The following is a 13370-nucleotide window of genomic DNA, read 5'->3' as shown; positions in this document are numbered from 1 at the left end:
TGTGTGTGTGTGTGTGTGTGTGTGTGTGTGTGTGTGTGTGTGTGTGTGTGTGTGTGTGTGTGCGTGTGTGCGTGCGTGTGTGTGTGCGTGTGTGTGTGCGTGTGTGTGTGTGTGTGCGCGTGTGCGTGGATGCTGTGTGTATGTACAGTATGCATAATATAAAGAATCATGCATGTTCAATGAGTTTTCTTCCTGTCCTTCTCTCTCAGTCTGCAAAGATATTTAACTATGCCAAATGGGAGAAGACCTGCAACGCCCTGTTTGTTGTGTTCGCCATCGTGTTTATGGTAACAAGACTCGTCATCTTCCCCTTCTGGTAAGCCAACACGTTAACTGTGTGTGTGCGTGTGTGTGTGTGTGTGTGCGTGTGTGTGTGTGTGCACGCGTGCGTACGCGTGCAAGGTTTGTTTGCTTTTTATATAAACACATGCAGTTTCTGTGTAATTGTGGTGGTGAAACAATGCAAGTTGAAGGACAATGAAAGATGTCTCACTTTGTCAACACTGATTCACTTCCAGCCCCTTTCCACATTCTGTATTTAAGTCCGACGTCATTTTGTAGTGCTACGTTACGTCCGGGTCCAAGTGGCACCACCAGCTCCCGTCCGCATCTCATTGTAAATAGAATATCTAAACGAGTGAATCTTTTTACAATGACGTTATTTTTCAGAATGGAAGCCATTGAGGGTTAAAATGGGTCTCAATGCTTCCAACTCTTATTTATTAATGTTTTGTACAAGTGTCCATGACAAAGAAAATATACGGAGACAATAAAGACTATTATTATCATTATTATTGAAGTAATAAGTCCATTTGCTCAGTACAATATTTCGGGGGCATTATTTAGAATGTGTGCAGGCTTGAGTATGTTGAATCTAGTTTGCAATTAATGAGGATTTAGTTGACACAATGAAATATAATGGCGATAGTATCCAGTGTGGGGCAGACGGCCTGTCACAGACAGATTTGGGAGAGCAGCAGCTTTGTTGTTGCGAGGAAAGCGGTAAAATTAGACTTTCGTGGTTGTTTGATTCTCAGATTTAGTCAGACGGAGCGTCACAGTATAACTATGGCCTAAAAAGGGGGTTTTCATGATTCTGAATCCATTCCAAGCATTTTAGTTTTGCACAAAATACACTCCTTGGGCTAAAAACAGCCATAGCCACATGCCCAAAATGTGCTGACCTCATCACAAATGTGCTGACCTCATCACATTCTTCATGATGTCTACGGCCGTTTTTAGCCCAAGGAGTGTTGAACAGCCTTTCAGCAAGTGCATTCATGAATGTACAGGTATATAGACATTAATATTTTAGGCCTATACCAAATTTCCCACTTTAAACAAAATAAGCCTGCCCGACTACAGGGGGTTTTCATGATTCTGAATCCATTTCAAGCATTTGTTTTGCACAAAAAACACTTTCCCAAATGTGATTACTCGGCACATAAATGTTGAACAATGTCCATACATTTAAAAATAATAATAATAAATAAATAAATAAATAAAATAGCAGAACTAGCAGATCTACAAGTTTGTGACATGTTGTAAGTTGTAGATCAACCCTTTCTGCTATTTTGTAAAACATGTGGAAAGAAAAAGTAATGGAAATATTAAATGTGTCCGGGATTTCATTATTAGTATATTTAAGTTATTTTAGTCTGGGTCACTTTCCCAAATATATGAACTCCGAAGGCAAATCGTGTTAATTTATGGCATACATGTTTTCTAGGGGTATTAAGGTCTGCTGAATCCAAATCTGCTGTATGCCAAACTCAAAAATGGATGCTAAGCCCTCAAAATGGACCATTTAAAGATGGCGGCCACCACTATGCTGAAACATAATAAAACACATTATGTTTGACTAAACATGGTAGAAAATAGACTGAAATGTCCTCTTTAATGTTTTCATATATGGGGAATACAATGAAATATTCTGATTTAAGCTCAATTGTGAAGAAACCAGTTTTATATAATTTATAGTGACAATAAGTCCTCTTTAGTCCAGGCCCTTAGGGATACAGTATGTCGTGCTAATCAGTCTAAAAGCACCATATTTGGCCCAGATGTAGTCCAGGGCATGTTCTAATGATTTAGCTAGGGGGCCTGAGCCGATGACCTTCACAGTTGCCATATTGGCCAATTCCAATATGGCTTCCACCTGAAAATGGTTTTGGCTATAACTTCTGAACCAGATGAGCTACAAATGCAAACTTGGTGTCCATTTCAGGATGTTTGACGATAAGAAACATTTTGGAATAGCCTACTTATCTTTATGATTGGGTGTGTCTGGACACCTAATTTGCATATGTCCAAGATGGAGGCAATATGAAAATACCTTGTTGTACCTTAACATTTCACACTATATTGGCAAACTTGTGTCTATTTGTATGTTTTTTCTTTAGCATTAGAAACATTGGAATGTTCTTATACTGTATGTTGTCGTCTGGACCCTCATTATTGGTGCAGGCACCCTCACATGAGGGTGGCCTGGTTGCTCTGTAGAGCACTCACCTTTCAACCACAATAGACTATGTGCATGCATAAAGTGAGTGGCAAAGTGAGTTTAACGTTGTTTAATGCAATCAGATTTCTGTTTGGAGGTATGAGCTGTCAAGGCCAGAAAGTGTTTATTTTTCCCACTCAGTAGGCGTTCCCGCATAACTTCCGGGTATGATGATGATGTCCTGTGCATACCCTCTTTGACTATGCCATGGCTTTGATCCTGGGCACCTCCGACTCTGATAAGAAGGCACTTTGACCTACTTACTTGTACTACTTACTGTTATGGAGTCCCATATACTGAAATCATGAATATGACAACCATGCAGACACAATAGCAGGGGGATGGGATTAGCCACTGCAACCATATGGATGTGCTAAAGAAAGATGTTGATGTGGAAAACACAACTGGCTAGAATCGCTAGATGTACAGTATGGGGAATTGAGATAGCTGAAGACGCAGATGAAGGAGTCGCTGGACATCAGAGTTGATCGGCTCCAAGGTGAGGGCAACTATACTGTAGGTTGCCTGTCAGATCAGATCCAGTGTTGCCTCCAAAACTGCCTATTCACAGCCTGTTAGCACATGGAAGAGAGGCAAAGCCAGTGACTTTTGGACACCAGGAGCATTGCAGATATCATTAACGGGAACGTCCCAGTAGTTATTTCCGCAGCCAAAGCCAATCCAGCTGTGTGATGCTTAATGTCTCAAATAAGTGGATTGCAAGAACTACAATTGATAGACAAATGGCTTTATGGCCATTGGCCCCAGCATGGGCCAGGTACAGAACAATTTTTGTGTCCTTTTCAGGGTGGTTTCAAAGCTGTAGTGCAGATAAATTGAATCCAGGTTAGTTAGTTTGAGAATTGAGAGCACATTTTTCTTGTTACAAAGCAGCAGTTAACCCTACATGTCATCATCCATGAGCTCATCACTGATAATCCCAAAAAGTCACTTCTACAGTTACTTAGAAGAAGAAAGTACCAGACATAATTAGGTGTACATGTTGTCATCAATCGCGTGCGTGCATGTGTGCGTGTGGCGAAGTATCAATGATTGCTGGTCTGATCTAAACATATTGTTTAAATTCTAAACAATGTTAATATGTATGTTAGCTGTATCAAAACTACTTACTTACTTATGTTATTGTTTCAATATCTGAAAATTGCATAGGTTTTTTGTTTTGAGCTTAACTCAATCTGGGCGAAAATGTACAATAGATTTTGGTGAATAGTGACCGTATTGGTAATAATAAGCAAATTAAAGTGCTCTAGTCTAGATAGATTGAATCATCATAATACACCAAGTTTACCAAGAGTGTTATAGGAAGATTTAGGTATAACACATCTTCCTATAACTGCCATCTCGGAAATATACGAATTAGGCGTCCACCAAATCATAAAGAAAAGTATTTCAACATGTATCTAATTGTCTAAAAATGTGAAACACAAGTTTGCATATGTTGATCATCTGGTTTAAACATTACAGCCCACACCGTTTATATGTGGTGTCCATATTGGATTTGACTGCTGTGGTGACCCCAAAGGTCGCTGACTTGGGTGCCCTAACTAAATCATTAGAGCATGCCCTGGGCTACATCCAGGCCTGGATTGGCCACAGGACATACCAGGCATGTGCCCGGTGGGCTGACCCTCTGGTCTTAGCCTTCTTAGCCACTTTCCCAAATGTGATGACTCGGCACATAAATGTTGAACAATGTCCATACATTTAAAAATAATAATAATAAATAAATAAATAAAATAGCAGAACTAGCAGATCTACAAGTTTGTGACATGTTGTAAGTTGTAGATCAACCCTTTCTGCTATTTTGTAAAACATGTGGAAAGAAAAAGTAATGGAAATATTAAATGTGTCCGGGATTTCATTGTATATTTAAGTTATTTTAGTCTGGGTCACTTTCCCAAATATATGAACTCCGAAGGCAAATCGTGTTAATTTATGGCATACATGTTTTCTAGGGGTATTAAGGTCTGCTGAATCCAAATCTGCTGTATGCCAAGCTCAAAAATGGATGCTAAGCCCTCAAAATGGACCATTTAAAGATGGCGGCCACCACTATGCTGAAACATAATAAAACACATTATGTTTGACTAAACATGGTAGAAAATAGACTGAAATGTCCTCTTTAATGTTTTCATATATGGGGAATACAATGAAATATTCTGATTTAAGCTCAATTGTGAAGAAACCAGTTTTATATAATTTATAGTGACAATAAGTCCTCTTTAGTCCAGGCCCTTAGGGATACAGTATGTCGTGCTAATCAGTCTAAAAGCACCATATTTGGCCCAGATGTAGTCCAGGGCATGTTCTAATGATTTAGCTAGGGGGCCTGAGCCGATGACCTTCACAGTTGCCATATTGGCCAATTCCAATATGGCTTCCACCTGAAAATGGTTTTGGCTATAACTTCTGAACCAGATGAGCTACAAATGCAAACTTGGTGTCCATTTCAGGATGTTTGACGATAAGAAACATTTTGGAATAGCCTACTTATCTTTATGATTGGGTGTGTCTGGACACCTAATTTGCATATGTCCAAGATGGAGGCAATATGAAAATACCTTGTTGTACCTTAACATTTCACACTATATTGGCAAACTTGTGTCTATTTGTATGTTTTTTCTTTAGCATTAGAAACATTGGAATGTTCTTATACTGTATGTTGTCGTCTGGACCCTCATTATTGGTGCAGGCACCCTCACATGAGGGTGGCCTGGTTGCTCTGTAGAGCACTCACCTTTCAACCACAATAGACTATGTGCATGCATAAAGTGAGTGGCAAAGTGAGTTTAACGTTGTTTAATGCAATCAGATTTCTGTTTGGAGGTATGAGCTGTCAAGGCCAGAAAGTGTTTATTTTTCCCACTCAGTAGGCGTTCCCGCATAACTTCCGGGTATGATGATGATGTCCTGTGCATACCCTCTTTGACTATGCCATGGCTTTGATCCTGGGCACCTCCGACTCTGATAAGAAGGCACTTTGACCTACTTACTTGTACTACTTACTGTTATGGAGTCCCATATACTGAAATCATGAATATGACAACCATGCAGACACAATAGCAGGGGGATGGGATTAGCCACTGCAACCATATGGATGTGCTAAAGAAAGATGTTGATGTGGAAAACACAACTGGCTAGAATCGCTAGATGTATGGGGAATTGAGATAGCTGAAGACGCAGATGAAGGAGTCGCTGGACATCAGAGTTGATCGGCTCCAAGGTGAGGGCAACTATACTGTAGGTTGCCTGTCAGATCAGATCCAGTGTTGCCTCCAAAACTGCCTATTCACAGCCTGTTAGCACATGGAAGAGAGGCAAAGCCAGTGACTTTTGGACACCAGGAGCATTGCAGATATCATTAACGGGAACGTCCCAGTAGTTATTTCCGCAGCCAAAGCCAATCCAGCTGTGTGATGCTTAATGTCTCAAATAAGTGGATTGCAAGAACTACAATTGATAGACAAATGGCTTTATGGCCATTGGCCCCAGCATGGGCCAGGTACAGAACAATTTTTGTGTCCTTTTCAGGATGGTTTCAAAGCTGTAGTGCAGATAAATTGAATCCAGGTTAGTTTGAGAATTGAGAGCACATTTTTCTTGTTACAAAGCAGCAGTTAACCCTACATGTCATCATCCATGAGCTCATCACTGATAATCCCAAAAAGTCACTTCTACAGTTACTTAGAAGAAGAAAGTACCAGACATAATTAGGTGTACATGTTGTCATCAATCGCGTGCGTGCATGTGTGCGTGTGGCGAAGTATCAATGATTGCTGGTCTGATCTAAACATATTGTTTAAATTCTAAACAATGTTAATATGTATGTTAGCTGTATCAAAACTACTTACTTACTTATGTTATTGTTTCAATATCTGAAAATTGCATAGGTTTTTTGTTTTGAGCTTAACTCAATCTGGGCGAAAATGTACAATAGATTTTGGTGAATAGTGACCGTATTGGTAATAATAAGCAAATTAAAGTGCTCTAGTCTAGATAGATTTAATCATCATAATACACCAAGTTTACCAAGAGTGTTATAGGAAGATTTAGGTATAACACATCTTCCTATAACTGCCATCTCGGAAATATATGAATTAGGCGTCCACCCAATCATAAAGAAAAGTATTTCAACATGTATCTATTTGTCTAAAAATGTGAAACACAAGTTTGCATATGTTGATCATCTGGTTTAAACATTACAGCCCACACCGTTTATATGTGGTGTCCATATTGGATTTGACTGCTGTGGTGACCCCAAAGGTCGCTGACTTGGGTGCCCTAACTAAATCATTAGAGCATGCCCTGGGCTACATCCAGGCCTGGATTGGCCACAGGACATACCAGGCATGTGCCCGGTGGGCTGACCCTCTGGTGGGCCGGTCTGGGCCAAATGTTAAATTAGTTGTCTTTTGGTTGTGTATCATTTATGTTGTATACTGTTAAATGTGGAGGTGTTAAGGGCTTGTATTTCAAGTATTTGTATGGGCCTCGACCCCTGAAAAGTCAGTAGAGTATCTGCGCGCTGGTTGTGGTGGGCCAGTCTGGGCCAAATTCCGCGAAAATGTCCGGCCCAAATTTTTGTCTTAGTCCAACCATGGCTACATATGGGGAAACTTTGGTGATTAGACTGGTGAGGAGACTTACAGTATCTCCTTAAGGGCCTGGACCATTCATAGAGAAGCTGCAAGCCGTTTGTGGCTGATATTGTAGTTAGGCCATCAGTTTATACCACAGGCATGCAATATTATTTTTAAGCAGTTTCTTCACAAGTATTATGGAGTTGGTTACCTTGTACACGTTATACTACATATACTTATTGGGAACATCAATTATTGCATAAAGTTGGTTGGAAAGATATTCGCCAATAAATGTCAAGTTTCACAATATGTATGAATTTTAAGCAATTTCATCACACTTGATTTCAAATCAGAATATTGAATTGTATTCCCCATATATGAAAACATAAAAAAATGACACTTCAGTCTATATTTCTACCTTGTTTAGTCAAAAATATAGGCGTTTTATTATGTTTCAGCATAATGGTGGCCGCCATCTTTAAATGGTCCATTTTGAGGGCTTAGCATCCATTTTTGAGTTTGGCATACAGCAGATTTGGATTCAGCAGACCTTAATACCACTAGAAAACATGTATGCCATAAATTAACACGATTTGCCTTGAATTTTAATTCACACATTAATCATGTTACCAAGATTGCCTTTTTTCACCTTAGAAATATTGCACGAATCAGAGCCTATTTGTCCTTGGACGATGCAAAAACGCTAATCCACACCTTTGTTTTTTCTCGGCTTGATTACTGCAATGCACTTTTTCCAGGACTGCCTAAGAAAACAACTGACAGATTACAACTTGTCCAAAATGCAGCAGCCATAGTTTTAACTAGAACTAAGATGAGAGAACATATTACTCCAGTTTTGGCATCACTGCACTGGCTTCCGGTTGTTTTTAGGATTGATTTTAAAATTATTTTACTTGTCTATAAAGCTCTCAATGGTCTCGCACCTTCCTACCTACATGACTGCCTGCCTAAATATGTCCCAAACCGCCCCCTAAGGTCTTCCACTGCTGGCCTGCTCGCTTTGCCTAAAAAAATGGCAACAAAAAAATACGGGGAAGCAGCTTTTTGCTTCTACGGGCCGGCATGGAACAAGCTCCCACTGTACCTTCGTCAGGCAGCCTCTGTAGACATTTTTAAAGCTCAGCTCAAGACCCACTTCTACAACATTGCTTTCAATTGATCTTTTATTTTTTATTTTTTGTTCCTCACTGTATTGCATTACTGCTTGTTTTTTAATGTCGTTGCCTTGCTTTTCTTTTATTCTCCATTGTTCTGTAAAGCACTTTGAGCTGCATTTCATGTCATGAAAGGTGCTGTACAAATAAAGTTTTATTATTATTATTATTATTATCCATTGTTCTATTGTTTCAGGCCGGTCCACTGTACCCATCCATTGTTCTATTGTCTCAGGCCGGTCCACTGTACCCATCCATTGTTCTATTGTCTCAGGCCGGTCCACTGCACCCATCCATTGTTCTATTGTCTCAGGCCGGTCCACTGCACCCATCCATTGTTCTATTGTTTCAGGCCGGTCCACTGTACCCATCCATTGTTCTATTGTTTCAGGTTGATCCACTGTACCCATCCATTGTTATATTGTTTCAGGTTGATCCACTGTACCCATCCATTGTTCTATTGTTTCAGGCCGGTCCACTGTACCCATCCATTGTTCTATTGTTTCAGGCCGGTCCACTGTACCCATCCATTGTTCTATTGTTTCAGGCCGGTCCACTGTACCCATCCATTTTTCTATTGTCTCAGGCCGGTCCACTGTACCCATCCATTGTTCCATTGTTTCAGGTTGATCCACTGTACCTGGGTGTACCCCATCGAACACTACCCCCCGTTCTTCGGCTACTACTTCTTCAACGTGATGCTGGTGGTTCTGCTGTTTCTGCACATCTTCTGGGCTTACCTCATCCTCTGCATGGTCCGCAAGTTCCTCTTTGGCACCGTAAGTCTACTTTATGACTGTGTGGTGGGATTCAAACACACAACCTCCGTGTTGGTAACCTGTCGCTTGCCAGATCCATGAAGCTTGCTACACAAATTTGTTTCACAGCTTATTGGGATCTGGGATCGCGGAAGCAAATTCAATGACGGGGCTGTTCCTTTTTTTTCAAGATACTTGGTAGATGATTGGATGGGACCGTCTGTATATCACCGTGTGGGGCGTGCAAACACAACCAATCATATTGACGTGTCTATATAGCTTCACATCCGGTTTCGCACATATCCCGCCCCCTTAGCTCACGCTGATTGGTTCGGTACGGAACGGATTTTTGTCAGCTCAACTCCCTGAGAGATCCCAGATGAGTGCTGTGTTGGGGAACATGGTTACCCAATACCGCCCCCATCTGGCAGCGTCAGGTTACCGTGTTGGTGGGCAGGGACTTTAACACTGCGCCACCCAACCGCCATGCCCTCCTGACGTCGTGTATCCATCCATGTCTGCTCAATAGACCTCCCATGTTTGACTTGCCAGAGACTAGTAGGGGCTTTGATCACGCCTCCATTTCTTTAGTTTACTCAAGTTAGGGAATAAGACCTGGTATACTTCAGACACGCAAAATACAGCCCTATAGTGCTGCACATGATTCTAGATTCAGACACCTATACCCAATCTAATTCTGTGAAGAATGGTAGTGGTGGAGCACTAGTTGGCTGTCCAGTTCATTTTAGTTACTCTTATGTTTTTGCTACAAACGAGACTTTAAGAGAGGTTTAAGTCGAACACTTTGATGTTGTCCGTTTAAAGCCACAGTAGTTATATGGCTCCACAATCCATATTTATATATAATTAATGTAGTAATGTTCAGCAACTACAGACTAAGAACAATACATATTTATATATAATTAATGTGGTAATGTTCAGCAACTACAGACTAAAGAACAATCCATATTTATATATAATTAATGTGGTAATGTTCAGCAACTACAGACTAAAGAACAATACATATTTATATATAATTAATGTAGTAATGTTCAGCAACTACAGACTAAAGAACAATACATATTTATATATAATTAATGTAGTAATGTTCAGCAACTACAGACTAAAGACAATCCATATTTATATATAATTAATGTAGTAATGTTCAGCAACTACAGACTAAGAACAATACATATTTATATATAATTAATGTGGTAATGTTCAGCAACTACAGACTAAAGAACAATACATAATAATTATTTTCATGGAAGAAATGAGAATCGTATCAGAATCATGATCTCAATTCTTATTGATTATATAGGGATAGATAGCATTTAGGGATAATAAGGCCAGATAGGGCCCTTAATATACTCTGGCTATTTGAAAATAGCCGCTCTACAAGCTCACAACACGTCGCTTGTAGATCGCCTACTTTCAAAATACTATAATTTTGTAAACGTATGAAATGATGGGTGTATACTATAAATTGGTCCATTTGGTTCCATTTCTACACACTCTGAGTTACAGACCCATAAGGGTCCATTCATTGTTTCCTAACCATAATTTAGCTGGGGACCCCCTGGAACTCCCTCAAGGACCCCTGGGGGTCCCCGGACCCCACTTTGGGACCCACTGCTGTAGTGGAGTCCGTCTGCGTGCAGGCTGGGCAGCCTGTGTAGCTGTCTGGCTGCTCGGGAACACAACTGCGCTCTGCTCAGTGACTAACAGCTTGCCTGGCCAGCCTCAACTGCCAGACACAATTACAGCAGTGCACAGGCAGGCAGGCAGGCAGGCATGGTGCTCACACGCACACGCGCACGCACACACACGCACGCACGTACGAGCGCGCACACGCACGCACGCATGCACGCACGCACGCACGCACGCGCACACACACACACACACACACACACACACACACACACACACACACAGACAGACAACAGCTTGTTGCCATGGGGACCTCATTATTTTGGACTTAGTGCTTCTCAAAATGAGAGATTGTTGTTGGAGGAACAATGTGTGTGCGAGAAGTTAGATTTACTCTAGAGGAGTAAACATTATTGTAGGCTAGAGTTAATAGAAGTTAGATTTACTCTAGAGGAGTAAACATTATTGTAGGCTAGAGTTAATAGAAGCTAGATTTACTTAGAGCATGTGGTTTTCAACCTTTTTCATATTTCATACCATTATTTATTCAGCATCTGTGCCACGGACCACCATGTGTTGTCATTTAGCCTAAAAACAGACGAAAAAAGAAGACATGAAACCATTTGTTTTAATTTTACACTCTCAAGAGTTAAAGGTCTAAGGGTCTATTTGGTTACCAACTCTCCATCCAGTTATGGGAGTTAACATTGTTGTGGGTCCAAATTGCAACCGTTGGTCAGTCGCTGGTGTGTGATTGACAGTCAGTTGCTGGTATATGTGATTGACAGTCAGTCGCTGGTATGTGATTGACAGTCAGTCGCTGGTATGTGATTGACAGTCAGTCGCTGGTATGTGATTGACAGTCAGTCACTGCTGATTGACAGTCAGTCGCTGGTATGTGTGATTGACTGTGACAGCTTCTGACCGAGGAAAAGTCATTGAATTTTCGTTTTTTTCATGTCATGAAAGCATGCAGGGAATCATAGCTTCAAATTAACATATTGGTTGTTCAGTTTGACCCACCAGTTTTGGAGATATGGCTTATAGAGTAATGTCTTCCAGAGAAACAGTTGAGAGTTGAGAAATCAGGCTTAATTGAAAGGTTCACTTCTGTGGACTGTAAGTAAGTTTAAGCATTTATTTCATATTTTTACATGTCAATTTCAGCTCTGACATTTATTTCAGACAAGAGTCTGCCTGTGCTATTAACTCATTTTGGATGAAAACAAAGAAAATCTGTTTTTTCTCCTCTCCTGAACAGCGAATGAATGTCTCTGTATCAAAAAGAGTCACAAATGCAATATAAATACACCGGATTTAGCAAAAATGCTAATTCCCATTTTATTTTATTCAACCAGTAAAAACACATTGCGATTTCTCAAGTTTGAACTGAACTGGCCAAGCGGCAGAAACGTAATTACACTTTCAACGCTACATTGTACATTGTACGTTATAACAGCCAATACTAAATCATACAATAATATACTGTATACAACAATTCTCCAAAATGGTACACTAACAATAACCAGGTACAAGACATTTTGCACACAAATACACAAAGTACATTATGGCCGGGAACCATAAAACTATAAATATATGGGCCTATGCGAAGGCTATAGTACACATCCGAACATGTGTGCAGGTGTTGGACTGTACATTTAAGATGATGCTTTTGAAAGAACAGCAAAAATGCTAATTCTCATCCGCAGTCCCCACATAAAAACATAAAACAAATCAAGCAAACGGTATACCTTCCTGTCCTTTCCTCTCCCTTCCTGTCCTGCTGCAGATGACCAAAGACGAGAGGAGTGACAACGAGGAAGAGGAAGATGAGGAGGAGAGAACGCCAGAGGAGGAGGAGGAGGTGGAGCTTCATCATCATCAAGTCGCCAATGGTCTGGCAGCTGCTCAGAAGAAGGACAACAACAACGGCAGCGGACGCTTCGGACGCTTATCTCCTCCCGAGATCAGCTGCCAATCAAAGACCGTGTACTGACCCCCCCCCCCCCCCCCTCCCTCGGCTGCCAATCAAAGTGTATTGACGTGTACTGACCCCGCCCCCAACACCACCACCCCTGGGCTGGCTCGAGTTTATTTATCCCACAATTTTTGTAACCCATTTTTTTCCACCCAGTGTCATATTGTCAAATGTAATCCTGCTGGGCGCTACACTCTGCCAACCTGGGGAGAGCAACAGACTGACGTCATGCTTCCTTCTATGCATGAGGAGTCTTTTCCACCTGACGGGGGAGTTTCCCCGGTTTGGACGTAGCGCGTGGGAGGAACACGTCTTTCCTTGTTGTTCCTTTCCCCTCCATCACGCGCCCCGGCTGGCCAGGGGGAGGCAATATAGTATACATTTCTACATGTTTTTTTGTGAGGGTACCTACCCTATAGGGGACATGGGGAGATCATGTGAGGGTAGCTACCCTAGGGGACACGGGGAGAACATGTGAGGGTACCTACTGTACCCTAGGGGACACCGGGAGAACATGTGATGTGAGGGTACCTACTGTACCCTAGGGGACACCGGGAGAACATGTGAGGGTACCTACCCTAGAGGACACCGGGAGAACATGTGAGGGTACCTACCCTAGAGGACACCGGGAGAACATGTGAGGGTACCTACCCTAGAGGACACCGGGAGAACATGTGAGGGTACCTACCCTAGGGGACACGGGGA

The 13370-nt window shown here is 41.4% G+C and overlaps 1 protein-coding gene across 1 annotated transcript in view; it reads left to right on the top strand.

Annotated features, from left to right (window-relative positions):
• Nucleotides 1-12690, top strand: part of cers3a (ceramide synthase 3a) — a 32672-nt gene extending 19982 nt beyond the window's left edge. The window contains exons 9-11 of the mRNA XM_083760137.1: nt 210-316; nt 8905-9058; nt 12477-12690. Coding sequence (XP_083616263.1) covers nt 210-316; nt 8905-9058; nt 12477-12683 — 468 coding nt within the window. The 3' untranslated portion in view covers nt 12684-12690. The remainder of the gene's footprint in view (nt 1-209; nt 317-8904; nt 9059-12476) is intronic.
• The last annotated feature ends 680 nt before the right edge of the window (nt 12691-13370 follow it).

Source organism: Protomyctophum parallelum (genome assembly GCF_964188405.1).
Source record: "Protomyctophum parallelum genome assembly, chromosome: 2".
NCBI lineage: Eukaryota > Metazoa > Chordata > Actinopteri > Myctophiformes > Myctophidae > Protomyctophum > Protomyctophum parallelum.
The sequence above is the reverse complement of the archived record's forward strand: the minus strand, read 5'-3'. Positions and strand labels throughout refer to the sequence as shown.